The sequence below is a fragment of the Dermacentor albipictus genome, chromosome 9, assembly GCF_038994185.2.
Source record: "Dermacentor albipictus isolate Rhodes 1998 colony chromosome 9, USDA_Dalb.pri_finalv2, whole genome shotgun sequence".
Lineage (NCBI taxonomy): Eukaryota > Metazoa > Arthropoda > Arachnida > Ixodida > Ixodidae > Dermacentor > Dermacentor albipictus.
This window is the reverse complement of record NC_091829.1, coordinates 10,348,579-10,365,644: the sequence shown is the minus strand read 5'-3', so window position 1 is coordinate 10,365,644 and position 17,066 is coordinate 10,348,579. Positions and strand designations below refer to the sequence as shown.

The 17,066-nt window shown below is 47.1% G+C and overlaps 2 protein-coding genes across 5 annotated transcripts in view; one reads left to right on the top strand and one right to left on the bottom strand.

Annotated features, from left to right (window-relative positions):
* Positions 1–17,066, bottom strand: part of Ent2 (Equilibrative nucleoside transporter 2) — a 125,178-nt gene that overhangs the window by 91,094 nt on the left and 17,018 nt on the right. The window lies entirely within an intron of this gene.
* The window catches only part of LOC135911161 (excitatory amino acid transporter 3-like), a 51,083-nt gene that overhangs the window by 24,468 nt on the left and 9,549 nt on the right, over positions 1–17,066 (top strand). For 3 of the 4 annotated variants that reach the window (XM_065443345.2, XM_065443343.1, XM_065443346.1), the window contains exons 2-5: positions 9,885–10,185; positions 14,269–14,584; positions 15,837–15,879; positions 16,109–16,151. In XM_065443345.2, the coding sequence (XP_065299417.1) occupies positions 9,930–10,185; positions 14,269–14,584; positions 15,837–15,879; positions 16,109–16,151 (658 nt within the window). In that variant the 5' untranslated portion in view covers positions 9,885–9,929. Of the gene's footprint in view, positions 1–9,182; positions 9,306–9,884; positions 10,186–14,268; positions 14,585–15,836; positions 15,880–16,108; positions 16,152–17,066 lie in introns of those variants that run through there. The other variant, XM_065443344.1, reaches the window with a different exon arrangement.

The window sequence follows — 17,066 nt, the reverse complement described above, 5'->3', positions numbered from 1 at the left end:
TAAAAATAATTCAAAACAATCACGATGAAGGTTTAACATAGTGTGGTCCGGGTAAAACTAAAGGGTACTTTAATATCAGATTTTCGACAGCCATGCATGAATAAAACTCTTCGATTTTCTGTGCCCCGTGTTTGAATCGCCCTGTTCTCATTTCATTTGCCCCCGCTGACTGCATGTCGGTACGTAGCACTTCAATGCATATGCGATCGCCCACTCGCATCGTATACCAGATATTTCGTTTTGTATACGCAAGTAAATTGCTTGAACTGTGCTAATAGTAGCGTGTCTATGCCAACCCAAATATACTCCGCATCTCTTAGGTATACTTTGCAGCGCAAAATACATTTCTTGAAAAGGGACAGAAGATAGGAAGACAGTGAAGCGCCCCCCAAATCCTTTTGGAATACTCGGCATCGCGTATGTAGCTGGCGGTCCGGCAAAGCCTTTAAAGCGAAATTATGCATGAAACTGCTTTGTTTTACTATACGGATGTGTCATAAGATCATCGCAGCCTCCTCTGAATATAGCTTGCAGATGTGTGGCAAACAATGTAAGTCTCTTTTTTTTAGTATAACGAACGCAGGCTATTGAACGACATATGAATGGCGATTTCTTCTGGTCCGTTTATAGTAACTTATTTCTGCGTCAAGAATGAGACTGCATGTTTCTGCGCTTGACCAAGTCTAATATGGCATGTTTAGTTCGCATTTCACAATGTAAGCGTAAGATTGTGTACCTCAAGATTAGCTGAAAAACTAATGTATTTTCTCAACAGCGGAGCGGAGCAGGAAACTGCGCCAAATCGACTAGTGGAAGTTACTACTGCTGAATCGATTCATTTGTTTATTTGATGATGCTATAAATGTCGACAAATTCTGTCACCGGCGTTTTCGGGGTATTTCATTCCCGTGCTCATGAAGATGGCTCTTTATCTGTCCTGTGTTGGGCGCCCTACGCCCAAAACCTTTAATGTAACATGCGCACAAGTCCAACGTGCAACTTCAGCGTACGTGTCTTTGCAGTTGCGGAGAAAGAAAAAAGAAATTGGCGTATAAAATTATTCCTGTCCCCGCCACGGTTCGGACGCGTGACCATTCGGTTACGGGTCGGGTTGTCCCACTACTTTACCGCCGCAGTTACGTGGAAGGAATCAGCACGCTGTCCCTCATTCAGGGACCCGCTAAAATATGACCAAAACATTTCCCGAGATGCATTTCCGGAATTATCCTCGGCAGCATTTGCAGACACTTCAAAGATCTAAAACATTTTCTGAATAATATCCATTATTCCTCATCACTTGGAAGCATATTCACTACTCATTGTCGTGATGACTCTGCATTTTTTTGTGTATTGCAGCGTTTCCTTCCATCGCTTGTTGTTCAGCTAGCGCGTTCATGTGCACATTCTACCAAATGTCCTACGCTGCATTTGCTACCGAGTGAAGCGTCTCGGTGCTAAAATATTCGGCTTTGTGTGTGTCCACTCGTCGTCTCATTATATACACGGCGCTATGCGTGTATGTGCGTGTGTGCATTTTTGTGTCGCTCTTTCGTCCTGTGTCGGGTGGGCTACGCCTAAGGCCTTTAGCAGTACGCTAAAAGCCGTGACCAGCTTACTAGCTGTACATGTGGCTTCTGAAAGTAGAATAAGTGGGCAATCGTTGGAACGTCTCTTCTAGCACTGTGGCCGCGAAGGGACAGAGGGCTTTTGCGCTCGTCGCATTGTGTGACGCGACCCGTCTCGCAGCGCCGTGTCGATGACACGGAGCAGACATGCGACCCGGTCGACGAAACGCGCAGCATGGGCGAACAATCCCGAGCCACTCGCCAGGAAGCGAGGTCTCACGCGCGGGTCGCATGATGGCACGCGAAGCCTTCTGCACCCGATCTCGAAGGGAGCCTTCGGGGCAGGTGCGCAGGCTGCGAATGACGACACGTGCTCGGCGGTGGTGTCGATTGTGTGCGCCGTTGAACGTGCACGTGTCGCCTTTCGGCGCCACGCAGCGCACACGTCACACACCAGCCGGTGCTGCAGGAAACGGCGATGACGCCTTTGCAGCTGCGTGAGAAGGGTATCGACATCGGCCTCGATCGCTACGTGTTCAGCGTAGGCTGTCACGGATACACTAAACAGAAATTAGTGGAACCGCAAAAGGGCACTGTACCAGCCGGACATCCACTAGACGCAGCGCGATGGTCTGCCGCTCCTGGCAACCCTCGGGGAGGGCGATGCGCGCGCGCGGTACGCGGTTAATAAACAGTTCCTCGCTTGCCTGTCCGGTGTGTGGTCGGTCTACTCCCCCGCGCAAGCCGCGACGGACGATACAGGCACAACCTTCTATTCACGTATACAGCCAGCTGATGGAAAAGCAAGCCAGCAGATCGGTCATTGCGCCACGCCTCGTAGCTCTTCCAATATCGTTTCCTCAATGCACTGCTTGCTCCTGCCACGGGCATTCATACATCGCTTACGTTATCAGCCGAACATGTCCGGAACCGGGGGCGCGCGTGGGTTTGTAGGGCGCAGCGTGGCTGGAGGCCAGTCTCTTGTCAGCGCGTACTGAAACCCGAACCACGAAACGAACTGCGGGTCTTCGTGATCTGCACGCACTACGAGAAGCTAATTTAGCGAGTCGCAATCGTAAGACTAGCATAAGCGGCTAGTTTTTACGCTGCTATTACTGTCTTTTTTAACCCGGCACTATAGTATGTCCTCCTGCAGCCGGAAACTCGTACGCCTGCAGCTGAGGAGAGAAAAGGGAGACGCGGCCCTGTTATCGCTGGTTCCAATGTAGCTGGAGAAAGTTACGAAAAGAGCTACGTCGCGTGTAAGCACGCCACTACAACTGATGACTAAGCGTCACCTTTAGGCGCTTGGTTGCATTCACGTCACACTTCGCTGACGGTGCAGGTAATGACACCGTTTAGCTTGCAAAGGCTGTCGCCTCTGCGCGTGATCTTTTTTAACTACCTCGGTGTATTACGTAAGTCCTGGCTTTCTACATCTGTCGCAACATAAGCTGCCGACGTTCACGTGAAATTCGGTATCTTCAGGCTATACAAAGTGTGTTGCCCGTAAAATTTGTTCAAACAAAAATAAATTGCTGTGTAGAGGTGTTTCGTGAGTTCTTCTCTGCTTTATCAGTCATTCTTTCCTCACTTTCTGAGCTTGTATCTCCATACTTCCATTTCTTCAATATTGTACGAATAAGCAAACACCTTACGAAAGTGAAACTCGGCATCCAACCTATAATGTAGCACGAAGCTACAAAGCAAACTCATGGGATCCTACGAAAAAAAGAAAAGCTATCAGTCAAAGAGAAAATGGGTGTGGTTCCGGGACCAAACCATGCAATTTCTTCGGAACGGGATAGTCACTGTACCAAGTGATAGCTAGCCACAATTCCGGGAAATCCTTTTTAGTCTTTTTGTCTGCTTGTGACCTGTTAACAGTACGCTCACTTCTGTACTGTTGCCGAATAAACTTTGTGACATTGACGAGGCGGGCTCTTGCACTGTAGACGTTGCAGACGAGACGGCAGCTTGATCCTGAGGGAGACGCGGTACTTGTGGATTCCTATGACGGCGCTCGTGGATAGCTGACGGCAGCGGTCGATTCCACTCCACAACGACTACGTATGCTGAGACATGCTTTCTTCGCCGACTCGATTTGCGCATGCGCGAAGGACATCAAGCCATGTCGCATGAACGTGTCCCTAGTCTGTCGCGGCCGCTCAAACAATGAGACAAAGGGTGCCAAGAGGCTATCAGACATTGCGTGCGTGCGTACACGCTTGATAGCGTGACGGCATCTTTACACGCTTCGAGGTCAGCTTACTTTGAGAATCCTACTGACACAGGGCTCTTCGCTTGATCTTATCGACCACGGGCCACGCGTACTTCTTTTTTTTTTTTCATTTAAGATGTGACCTGTGAGCGCCTTCAGGGCGTATCTCAGCCGACGACACGTGCAGCAGCGTTGAATTTCGTGAAACGGCTTATGAAAAGAGAGGACTCGTCAGACAGAATTCATTAACGATGACCAGCTTCCACTAAAGTGAAGCTACGTCACCCATGAGTTGTTATTATGATTTGTTTCGAACACATATACACAATTAACAGAAAAGGGAAAGCGAGGAGCAGGCTGGCAACTGCCACCGGAAGGGGCACAACGCCTGCCTACTATTCTGAAGGGAGGTGACAGCAACACAGATATGGAAGATAGGAATGAGGGGAGGAAAGAGGAAAGGAAGAGCAACAGGGCAAATCCAAAGACTAATGTAGAACACAGTACGGATCACACACAGTAGGGCCGGTCACTGAAGGTCACGCTACTACAGAATGCCGAATATTCTATTCTAAATGACAATGATTCACTTTGGACGAGAAGAAGGAAAACAAAGGGCCTCGATTTTCGTTAATTACGACCATGTAAAGCCGACGGGAAATCATAGGGGTAATTAGCTGTGTTCGAAACTGAAATGTACAAATTAATGAACAAAATGCAAACTAAAGTGGATGAAAAAATAACTTGTCGCCGACGGGGACTGAACCCACATCATTTTGCCAGTCCAAAACGCAACTTCACATTGCAACTGGTGGGACTGCCAATTCGCGAGCTTAAGCCACGATATTTCTTTCATTTTTTCGAGGAATCAATTCGCTGTAAGCTTAATAACACGAAGCATCAACAAAACCGACTTGTCTATTTATTTATTTTTTTCACGTACTTTCAAGGCCCGAAGGCGTTACAGCAAGGAGTGGAGTCAAAACAAGAAGTAATGCAGTAAAAAATACAAACAGAAAGTATTAATAAAAAATATTAACAAAAGGCATTCTGAACGGCGCTCTTGAAGTTAGTAGGGTCGGTGATGAGTGCGATTGAGGCGGGAAGGCGATTCCAGTCCGTGCTTGTCCTGGGGGTGAATGAGTCACTGTACCGGTTAGTACGGCACAATGGCACCCCGATTTTAAGGCTGTGGTCAGTGCGGGCCGAAATATAAGACGGAGGAGCAAGAAGGGTCTCTTTTAAAAGGGGGTTCAAGTGAAAAACGTTGTGAAAAAGGGAGAGACGGAAAGGTTTGCGGCGTAACGAAAGATCAGGTAAGCTAATAGTTCGTTTCATTGAAGAAATACTTACATAGCGAGAATAATTTTATAAGACAAAGCGTGCACTGCAGTTTTGAATACTTTCAAGAGTAGAAACTAATGAAGACTGAGTCGGATCCCAAATGGCTGAAGCATACTCCAATTTGGAGCGAACTAAAGTTTTATAAAGCGTTAGCTTCAGGGAAGAAGGGGCAGAGCTAAAATTACGACGTAAGTAACCAAGCACGCTATTAGCGTTCTTAGTAACATAGTCATCGATGTCATCTTGCTTGCGTTTCTCGTTTTTATTGCTTGATTTGATATGGTTACTAATTATCATAATACAAATGTTGGAACTAGTTGCCTGCTTCCCTGCCACGTTACGTCGTTGCAGGAGTGAAAATATGATGCTAGGTGAAGTGAAATATAGCAGCTAAGCGCGTCTTGTCCCGTTCGCGACAGAGCTCTCTCTCTCTCTCTCTCTCTCTCTCTCTCTCTCTCGCAGACGCACACAGAGGCACGCGCGCGCTCACAAACTGAGTGAAGTTCTATTTGCAGGCTTCTCCACGGAATCGAGGCAGTGTCCCTACTCCGCTAATTGAAAATTGTCAGGCGACCTTCATGCGCGGTATCAAACTGGACTGTTTCACACTGCTCCTTCCACCCGCTGTGGTGGCCCAGTGGATACGTGGCCTTGCGCTGCTGAGTTCGAGGTGACGGGTTCGATCCCGGTCGCGGGTTCCGCATTTCGATGAGGGCCAAATTTTAAAAGATAATAATAATCAACGCTAAAACGCTGCTGTGCTTAGATTTAGATGCATGTTAAAGAACCCCAGGTGGTCAAAATCAATCCACTGTCCCCCACTTCAGCGTGTCTCATAATCATTGCGTGGTTTTTGCACGCAAGATCTCCGAATTTAATTTATTTTAATATTCTTCCCCTCTCCCTCTCTCCTTATGGAACGCGACGCTGTTATGCTACGCGTGGCGTTTGCCAAGAATCAGTGCAACCACAGAATTCGGAACAGATATGTTCACATTCATGGCTGCTGTGAACTGACGTCCAACATCAGTTCGTACCATCGGTCCGGCAGCTTTGTAGCCGAAAACGAAAAAACCCGACTAATTCATAGACTTGGCTCGATTAAACTTCAAAATAACATTTTAAACGATGTGTAAATTGTGCGACATATCCGAATTAAGTTGTGTCAGGGGAAGATGGGGCGCTTTGGTTGTGCTCACTGGTGAAATTATCTGGGTCCCTGCTCTGGCGATGTGTCTCAGCCTTAATGTTTCTTTGGGACATTAAGCTCGCTCGTTCAATCAATCAATCAATCAATCAATCAATCAATCAATCAATCAATCAATCAATCAATCAATCAATCAATCAATCAATCAATGCGATGTGCTGATTAGCGGAAATTTGTTTAGTCAATACATATCCGTGCTTTTAAGGTTAAAAATTACAGGGTCTCAAGATCTCATTTAAGAGGTGAACGGCGAAAGCCTACTTTTCCTCCTATCTATCGCCTCTTTCTCTTTGCCTCTTCTCTTTGTCTTCTTTCTTTTAGTCATTACGGCTCACTACGAAGTATTTAGTCATTTGTAATCAACTGTGGTCATTACAAGCTGTCGTTAGACATGTTGGTCATATCATAGTCATTAGTAGTTATCACAAGTCTTTTCAGTCCTTATTAGTCATTACTGGTCATTACTAAGCGTTTTTAGTCATTTCTAAAGAAATGTAGTCGTCCCAAGTTGTTGTTAGATATATCGGTCATTTCGTAGTCATTACTAGTCATTACAAGTCATTTCCGTCGTTATTAGCCATTACTGCTCACTATTAAGCATTTTAGTCCAAAAACAAGAAAGGGGCTGGCAGATGGAATGGCACAGTGTGGTATAAATTTTTTTAAACAGGGTTGAAGTGCCTCAGACAGGCTGGCCAACGTTTCGATAGGTGGACCTATCTTCGTCAAAGGCGGCCTCGTCATCCTCGGCGTGTTAGTTTTAAAGGGTTAGTGCAGTGACGTCACGTGCGGGTGTTGTCGCTGGCGGCTGGTTTTAAAGAGAGAGATTACAAGAGGGAACAGGCGCTGTCGTTCGACGTCTGTGAGCCTCATTCTCAAGACGAAGGGACAAGAGCGTGAGAGTGGGCACGCGGGGAGGAAAGAAAAGAAATAGAAGCAGAAAAAAAAGGGGAAAAAGGGGAAAAAAGAGGAGGGGGGAGCCAGGGCCGTACCAAGACACAACAAAAGGGGGGGGGTTAAAGAAAAAGAAAGAGAAAAATGAAATCTTTAAGAAATACGGGGGCTTGGGAGCGTGTTGGGGATGCGAAAGGTTAGGAGGTGTTCAGGGGGAGACGTTTGCGGCATGTTTTTGAGGCATTAGAACGGCCGGTCAAGCAATAGGTCGAGTAATTTTGAAATAGTTAAGGTGGCGACGAGGAGTCTGCGGTGCAATGTGTGGGGTGACTGAAAGGCAGCGGCATGGTCTTTCAAGGGGCACTGCCCCACGCGCTTAACGTAGGTGTCGTTACGGCGGCATCCAGAAGGCGAAAAAGGCATATTGACTTCGGACTTCGGACTTCGAAGTCAATATGCCTTTTTCGCTTTCTGAATGCCGCCGTAACGACACCTACGTTAAGCGCGTGGGGCAGTGCCCCTTGAAAGACCATGCCGCTGCCTTTCCGTCACCCCACACATTGCACCGCAGACTCCTCGTCGCCACCTTAACTATTTCAAAATTACTCGACCTATTGCTTGACCGGCCGTTCTAATGCCTCAAAAACATGCCGCCAACGTCTCCCCCTGAACACCTCCTAACCTTTCGCATCCCCAACACGCTCCCAAGCCCCCGTATTTCTTAAAGATTTCATTTTTCTCTTTCTTTTTCTTTAACCCCCCCCCCTTTTGTTGTGTCTTGGTACGGCCCTGGCTCCCCCCTCCTCTTTTTTCCCCTTTTTTCCCCTTTTTTCTGCTTCTATTTCTTTTCTTTCCTCCCCGCGTGCCCACTCTCACGCTCTTGTCCCTTCGTCTTGAGAATGAGGCTCACAGACGTCGAACGACAGCGCCTGTTCCCTCTTGTAATCTCTCTCTTTAAAACCAGCCGCCAGCGACAACACCCGCACGTGACGTCACTGCACTAACCCTTTAAAACTAACACGCCGAGGATGACGAGGCCGCCTTTGACGAAGATAGGTCCACCTATCGAAACGTTGGCCAGCCTGTCTGAGGTACTTCAACCCTGTTTAAAAAAATTTATACTTAAGCATTTTAGTAATTTGTAATCAATGGTGAACATTACAAGCCGTCGTTAGACATGTTGGTCATATTATAGTCATCAGTAGTCATTACAAGTAATTTCAGTCATTATTAGTAATTACTGATCATACTAAGCATTTTTAGTCATTTGTAATCAGTTGTAGTCGTTACAAGTTGTCCTTAGACATATTGGTCATTTCATAGTCATTAGAAATCCTTTCAGTCATTATTACTCATTACTGCTCACTAGTAAGCATTTTTAGTCATTTGTAATCAGTCAACAGGTTACGTTGGGTGACTCTCCCACTGCACTGATGCTAACAAATATATAAGCGCGAAATCACCGACCACACTTTTATGCATACGAAACCATCGAACATCATATATAAAAGGTGGCGCATTGCATCAGGTTATATATATATATTTTTCGATGGACGCCCGTCCACTATGGGATCCCAGAAAGCACTGCAGGTGATGCAGCTGCCGTGCATGCATAAAAACAGGCCCCCAGTGTTTCATGCAGCATATTCCTTATTCTCGGAAAGACGCATTCTCTATATTTAGTAGGAGCACCTGGATTGATCAGCGGCCCAGGTGGGTGGAATTATTCTTGTACCGGCATGGAAAGGAAGGACTGAGGCGACAGCACAAAGGCCGGAAGAAGGGCGTTGGTTTATCGCAGTGCCTAGGATTTATACAATCGGAGATCGCGTGACCAGGCTCTCTACACGCCCCTGGTTTATCGTCGATCATGCTTATGCGCGATATATTTCTTGACGGGCACTGTTTCAACACCAGTCCTTCAACAAGAGCTCGGCGAGAGAAGTTTTGTAACATCCCATCGATGTTCGTGGATTGGTATCGAGCACGCCCGACCTACTTTTACGCATAATTGTGCACCCTGTTAGGCCGCAGAGTCCTCGCGGCTATGCATTCCTCGACTACTTACAAAATGGTGCGGTAAGACAGACGTTGAGAGACGCTTTATTGTGAGCACAATGATACCAGATCTGTGCCCAACTGAAACGTCGCAAACACGAGCGCTTGCGGCCTTGAAAATAGTTCGAAGGATGACGAAATCATTGGGGTGCTTGCTATTAGGATAACCGTTCACGCAGTCTACCATTGGAAACGCGCCTTAGACGCATCAATTTATTATCTGAAATCGCATACATAAACATTATTCTGGCATTGAACAGCGACAGCTGCTGTGGTCTCTTCGCCGCGAACAATGGAAATTCTGGGCGTTCACAAGGAGCGTCGCAAGGCAAAGCCGGCTGCTTTTCGACGCAGCGCTTCCAATGGCGACCTCGCAGTAATCAACCGGGTCGGAGGTGCCGCTCGTCGAAGGCGCACAAAGCGTGCGCAAGCTCGCTTCTTCAGCGCTTGCTCTACAAGCTCGCGCGCGCTCTGCAGGGGCTTGAGTTTTCGTTAGTGCGCGTCTTTTTGTTTGTGCGCGTTCATGTTCATGAGTACAGTGCATGTCAATGCTACTTGCCAAGAGCACGCTAATAAGTACCACCCCTTCGCGCAGTCCTTCCGCGGGGGCATTTACCGGAGCACGGCGGACGGCTCGAGCATGTCGACGACCAACCTGGCCGAGGACGCGGCCCCGCCCGCCGTGCAGCGTCCGGCCGCGCTCCCTTCGCTGCCGGCGCAGGGCTCCAAGGAGCTGGAAGCGGCCGACACCGAGGACACCGAGTCGGCGGGCGGAGCGGCGCCCACGCCTCGCGGGGGCGCCTGCCGAACTTTCCTGCGGCACAACCGGCTCACCGTGGCCACCATAGCGGCCGTGGTGGCCGGCATCGTGCTCGGAATCGTACTCAGGCCTCTAGGTGAGCGCCGGGTAGAAGCAGCGTTTCGCGGAGGCTTACACTGTAAGGCTGGTGGCGGCGGTTAAGTTAAGGAGTAGCGGCAGTATCACCAATAAATAATCACTTATTATTGCGCTTATAGAGTAATACGTAAGACAAAAGAAGCAATGTCTGGTACATAAAACAACGCGAGGTGGAGAAACAAATAGGCAAACAGAGAACGATGAGGCAGGCGTAAAAGGGAGTTTATCATACAACATGATTATCTATATGTATACAAAACACAGGACATGAACTCTGAAATATATCAATACAGGCAGAATGCTTATTACACGTTCTTTGGAGTCGAGCTATAGGAATGCAACAAGCCCGGGTAGCAAATGTGGAATGTTGTCTGGTACACTGTTGAGGCACGGAAAATTGCACATGATTAAGAGACTTTGGGCAATGTATAATGCCATGGATTCCTTTATAGAGGAACAAAAGGCCTGACCAAATGCGTCTTGATTTTAGAAGTTCGAGTTGAGGTATATATGGGAGGGCTGGACTATATAGGGTCGCCAGAACGACAAAAGCGGTACTTGAAAAACAGATATCAGTTTATTTTAGACTCGTTCAATGCGGTCAACATTATATTTGCACTTCCCGCCCCAAATTGCAGACGCATACTCTAGTAGTGGAAGGCACACAGCAGGATACAACTTCATAAAGGCGACAGGGGAGTGGAAGTCATGTGATATGCGACAAATATCAAGAGCGCGAAGGGTACGTTGTTTCGCATATTCAGTGTGTACAGAAAAAATTGGAGTTTTGTCGAAATACACACCAATATATTTTATTTCATCGACCCTAGGCAGTGGAGCATCCCGAAGGGTGTATGAAAATAGCACCTGGTGTATTTTCCGCGTATAACTCAAACTCGTAGTTTTGGTAGCATATTAGAGTAGCCTATTGTTTCCGCACCAGTTTGACAGTGAAAAAAAAAGTCTTTTTGGAGGTCGATTCAGTCCTGAACACTGCTGCCAGCTTTAAATAGCGTTAAGTGTCGCATTGCTGACGAAATGTCATTTATTAAGAGTAGGGAAAGAAAAGGGTCAAGAACGTATCCTTGAGCAACTCCGCTTGTGACCTCAAGCTGATAGAACTCTGTCTATTAACGCCGACGAAGCACGATCTATTGCTTAGGTAATTTGATACCAGGGCAGTGATGAAAGAAGGTATGTCCATGTGAGAGAGCTTTGTAATAAGGAGCTTATGGCAAAGTACATCAAATTATTTACTTAGCTCAAGGTCAGGAGCGTCTAATTAGCCCCTATTACGTACCACACCGTAAGCATGGGTTATAAATGTGACCAAGTTCGTTGCTGTGGAACGCCCCGCTGCAAAGCCACGCTGTTAATCTATTAAAATGTTCTTAGAGCTCACCGAAAGCAGGGAATGCAGTACAGATTCATGCACTTTGGACGCACGCAGAGGATAGATAAAAGCCTATTTTTAGCAACTGCAGTTCTAGCACCCGATTTGTGTACGGGCGCTACCCGTGCTACCTTGCAAGCGCTAGGAAACGTAATTTAGGGAACTGTTGAATATGCTTGGGAGAACAGGGACAAGAATGCTTTCGTACGTCTTACGCAGTGCGAGAGGGATACCATCAGCGAGCGCACAAGAAAAGGAAGGTTTGAGGCGCTTCATACACTTGGAAACAAAGTCTTATTGAGTGATCGCGTAGACATCGTACCAGACTGAGAAGGAAAGTTAATTGTGGTAGAAGCATCTTTTACGCCAAATACAGAACAGAAATATTCTGCAAAGGTATCAGCAGTGTTCGAGACAACATCGCCATTTTCATCAACAAGACATATATCTTCGGCGCTCTTTATAAAATTGAGAGCGCACGTAGCTCCAGAAATATATTGAATTACGTGTCATGCTAGTTTCAACACGTTCAAAGCGTTTGTAGTGATCAATGTTATAATAACATTTGCAAAGAAAACGACAGCGTCTATATTCAATTTTCCACGTATAATAGGCTCAGAAGGCAATGAAGGCACTTTTGTGCTTTCTGTGAACGTCTGACTTTTGCGAGCGCCTTTCACTCTTCAGTGCTGTCCGTGCACGTCTCTCTACCCCCATCTGTCTCTCTCGGCCCCTTCTTTTTATTCCTCTTCTGCCTTCCCCCAGCGCAGGATAGCCAACTGGACTCTTGTTTGGTTAACATCCCCACCTTCCTTTTATCTCTCTCTCTATCTGTCTAGGCCTGTATGCCCGATTTTCTGTGTATATGGTCTTTCAGTTTTATTGTCGTTTTTAGTTCTTTAGCAAACCAATGAGGGAACTTTGACTTTTTGAGTGGCCTTATAAGTGTGAATATGGGCATGCCATGTTCAATTACTTTCGTAAACAAATTAACTTGTTCATTAACATCAGCTGCCCCATCTACGAAGGACCAGTCAGCATTTTCAAGATAATCGTATAAGCCAATGTAGTCTAGAAGAGAAATGTTGAAGCTGCGTTTGGTGTTCTTACCGGAACGGATGCTGCGTTCCTGAGCTGCCAGAATTAAAGGAACGATTAAGGGAGCGTGGAACTTATCTGGCGAAACCCGATGAACGTTGCTACGCATGACGGAAACAATATCAATATTCGTAGTCAGAGATATAGAGCGTTGCCACAGCAGTGCTCAGTGAAGTTTAGCTCCTGCATGGAAGTAAATGGGATAAAGTCAAGTAAGGAGTGGCATTTTTTGAGAAATATAAAAGGAATTCTGGCAGACAATATCATTATTCCATGAAATTCCGGATACATTAACGTCATCAATAATTAACACTTAGTAGTTCTTACGCGAAATTATAGCAGTTTCAATTCATGCCAGGATAAGACCAAACGCTGCAGGAGTTACGTCAGGTTCTAAGTGGAATGCACCAATCAACAGCCGTTCCCCACTTGAACAGCGCATGTGTATGCAAACAGCGTCATGACCGCACTATAGATTCAAGCGACGGACACATTCTATCGCGCTATCAACAGCGATAAGGACGCCCCGACCTTTAACAACAACAACAACAACAACAACAACAAATATAATAATAATAATAATAATAATAATAATAATAATAATAATAATAATAATAATAATAATTTCAACACACGGTGCTAAACTTTCATCAAGAGCGATGTTTTCAATAATGCGCACTCGCGTTGCGCGCGCCTAAATCTCAATAAGCGAACGCTGTTGCATTTTGCACCACGGCTACTTCAACCACCGTCTCCACCAGTCAAAACGACTAATTCTCTGCAGCAGGACACCGTAGCCAAAACATACCGTTGCAAGGAAGAAGCAATCCACGAAGTAGAGGGCAGAACTAAACTTCTCGAGAGTGGAAATCCCACCAGGAGGAACAAGTGACGCCGAAGTGACTTCAAACAAATGGAACGGCGGCAAAGCGAAACGAAAACAAAACGTAGAAACAAAAACAAAAAAAGTAAGACTGAAACATGTAGGCGTTCCTGCATCGACCAATAAGACCATCCTTGCTAATGGAGCCACCGGAGCAGTCCGAGGTCAAACCGTGTTAGAATTGCTAGAGAGAATGTTGAGTATCCCTATTTCCCTCGGCTTCGCGTGCACTAAGTAAATGTTGAGCGTCTATAAATGCTTCTTGGTGAATACATTTAATTATAACGCCCAAGATATAACCGTGGTAGCTCTGGGGCTGTGCTGCAGAGCTCGAAGGCGCGGGTTCGGTCCCCGGCCGCGGAAACCGCATTTAGATGGGGGCGAAATGCAAAAAAACACTCGTGTGCTTAGATTTAGGTGAACCGCAGTTGTATCCATCTACCCATCCATCCCCAGGCAGTCAAAATTAAGCCACCACGACGCGCGTCGTGATGATATCGAGGTTCTAGCGCAAAAGAAAAAACGTCGGAATTTCGTTTTTTTTTAAACATATCATTGCGCAATAATCAAGCGTTGGAGCGCATATGGCAGGTATTCTCGAGTGACGAAATCGCAGTCAGTCGACTTCCTCGAAATCGTGTATCGTGCGTAGTATACCAACGACGACGATGCAATGACGCGCGTATGTCGTGTGCCACGCGGCGCAGGGCCCTTCTCGAAGCGCCAGCTGATGTACATCAACTTCCCGGGCGAGATGTTCCTGCGCATGCTGCGCGGCCTCATCCTGCCGCTGATCACCTCGAGCATGGTGGCCGCCGTGGGGGCGCTGGACGCGCGCCTCTCGGGACGGATCGGCCTGCGCGCCGTCGTCTACTACTTCTCCACCACCTTCCTGGCCATCGTGCTGGGCATCGTGCTCGTCACGGGCCTGCAGCCGGGCGCCGGCGACAGCGACGCGTCCACCTCCAAAGAGTCCAAGGCGCGGCTCGTCACCACCGCCGACACGCTCATGGACCTCATCAGGTGCGTGTAGACGACAACTTTTGGAGGGGCCGAAAACACCGCCCTTCCAAATATCCGGTGACCTCTCGGAAACAAGAGAATTCGGCAGCATGTTACACTCCTGTAGCACGTGAAGGCGAAAGCCTGCTGCACACGTGGTAATGCATGAAGTTATACGATCGGAGTGGTCACACTCCTTGCGAAACATAACGAGCCGCAGTGTGAAGTAAACGTGCGGCGCTGTAGGTCGACCTCCTCAACGACACATGCGAGCACCTAATTGCACTACCTAAACGTTCTTTCTTCCTTTCCGTCTTTCTTTATTTCTTTCCTTTGTTTTTTTTTCTTTGTTCGTTCGTTTTCTTTTTCCATTCTTTGGTTCCTTCGTTCTTTCTTTCTTCCGTGCCTTAATGTCACTTGCATGGGCCGTCGTGGTTCGGAAAACGCGCAACGCATTGCGCTCCGAGTCAGCTTGTTTTTGGAACCTGGTGTTGTTAGTTGTACTGCGAAGTGTTTCAGACCCTATCGGGATTGATAGCAGGCGTTCACGAGGAGTAATTACCGGCAACTTTTGCAAGGCCAGGTCCGCCTGCAGCAGGCCGCACCGCTCCTCCTCCTCACGACTCACGACCCCTGGTCTCAAACTTGGTGCCGGTTGTGCGTTGGAGAGAGAGAGAAAGAGAGAGAGAGTAAAATTTATAGAAAAGAGCCCATGAGCGTAGGTAGCTCGGCAGTGGGTGGTCCCCTCAGTCCAGTAGTCCAGCGGCCTTGGCTGCCCTTTTCGCTCGGTTGACCAGGTTGAGCTGGTCCGTCGAGTCTGAGCTGGACAGTGAGGTAGAGACTCAAGAGAGGAAACATATATTCTTACCTGAGTCTCTACCACGTTGTGCGTTGGCACACATGGCACACCGACATATTCTCTTCGCAAAGAGTTACTTATTTTATCTGCAATGTGTTACAAAGCTTTAACTGCACTCTAACACTTCGAAAAGTGCGATCCTATCCAAGCCTTGACCAAGACTACCAGTGAGGAAAATGCCAGCAGACCCCTTCTAAAGTTCAAACTTATTCATAAACTAAAGCAAGACCTGCACGTTATTTCTTACTTTCCATACCAATACGTGGCAAAAACAGACTGTAAAGAGATGTCGGCGCCCTTTAGAGAAGCGACAGAAATGAAACTTGGCCGAGTGAAAGTGGGACAGGCAGGCCGGAGGAGCATTGTCCATGTGGCTTGTGTCGAGTTCCTTAATCAATATTTTCTTCTTTCCAGAAACGCTTTCCCACCTAACGTGATTGAAGCCTGTGTCACGCAAGTAAGTCTTCCTCTGCTCGTGTAATGCCGCGCGCTCTCGCATTGTAAAGTGCCTATTAAGATATTTCGGATTCGGCATGTTCGATTTCCGCCGTCGCAAAAATGCCATAATCGCGGTCAACCAATTTTAAGTTGCTATTATAAAAAGTACTTAACTTGCAGACCGTCTGAACCCGTTCTAATTTTATTTTTTTTCTAATAGCCATATCTATCTTTTCTCTTCGGCCCAGTTTTCGACGATTGTTATCAAGCCACCAGGAAATGCGACCAATAGTAAGTTTCCGCTTCTTTTCTTTAGCAATGAAGAAAGGAATTCGCAAATATCTTGAAATGTACGCGCCCTTTGCGAGTGCATGGAATTTTCGATGCTTAACATGGCAAAAAAGAGCGTGGGTCATCCTGAAAGAGATTATGTAGGCATATTTATAAGGCATTGTGTACACGTAAAAAAACAAGTCCATCTATTTCGGGCTCCGCTTTGTTGCCCTTACTTAATATAGAGGTGCAAACGGCACATGCGGGACACAGTCATTTCGTATACCAGCGTACAGAGACGTTCGTGTCACTTTCCTAAATAATGATGTAGCGCACAGCTCGCACCGTAAATGTCGGAGCAATATATTAGGACCTATCGACGAGCAATCGTTGGGCTAGTCGGCAGACCTTGGGTGAAAAACTGGCAGCAGCATTATTGCGTAAAGGTGAGGCCCCAGTGGACGTGACCACGCAGGGACAAATCTAGCTTCAGAGAACTCCAAGTGTCGCCTGGGCAACCTGAACGAGGAAGGAACGACGTGCACATTCACTACATCGGAATTCCCCAACGCTGCATTCCGGATAACCATCTGGTTGTCTGTACTGATTCGAACTGAGCGAGTGAGAAGTTTGGTGACAGAAAGGTCGAGAAGTGCAGACCGGGCAGAGATCCACAATGAACCGATACTATAGGCGCATCGTGAGCTATTGCGTAGCACGAAAGGAGATGGCCGAGTTGCAACACGATAAGCAGTAAGGGTAGAGGCGTAACCAATAATGCGATGGCAACCGAGACGGCCGCAACATAGGCTATACAGCAAGTGAACTGTGCTGTGTGAACTACCGACCTAAAATATATCTCCTTTAACGGGCCGAGAGGGCGCATGCAGTGGAGAGCAGCTAACGAACGCATGCGGCGCTGTGTGATGCAGG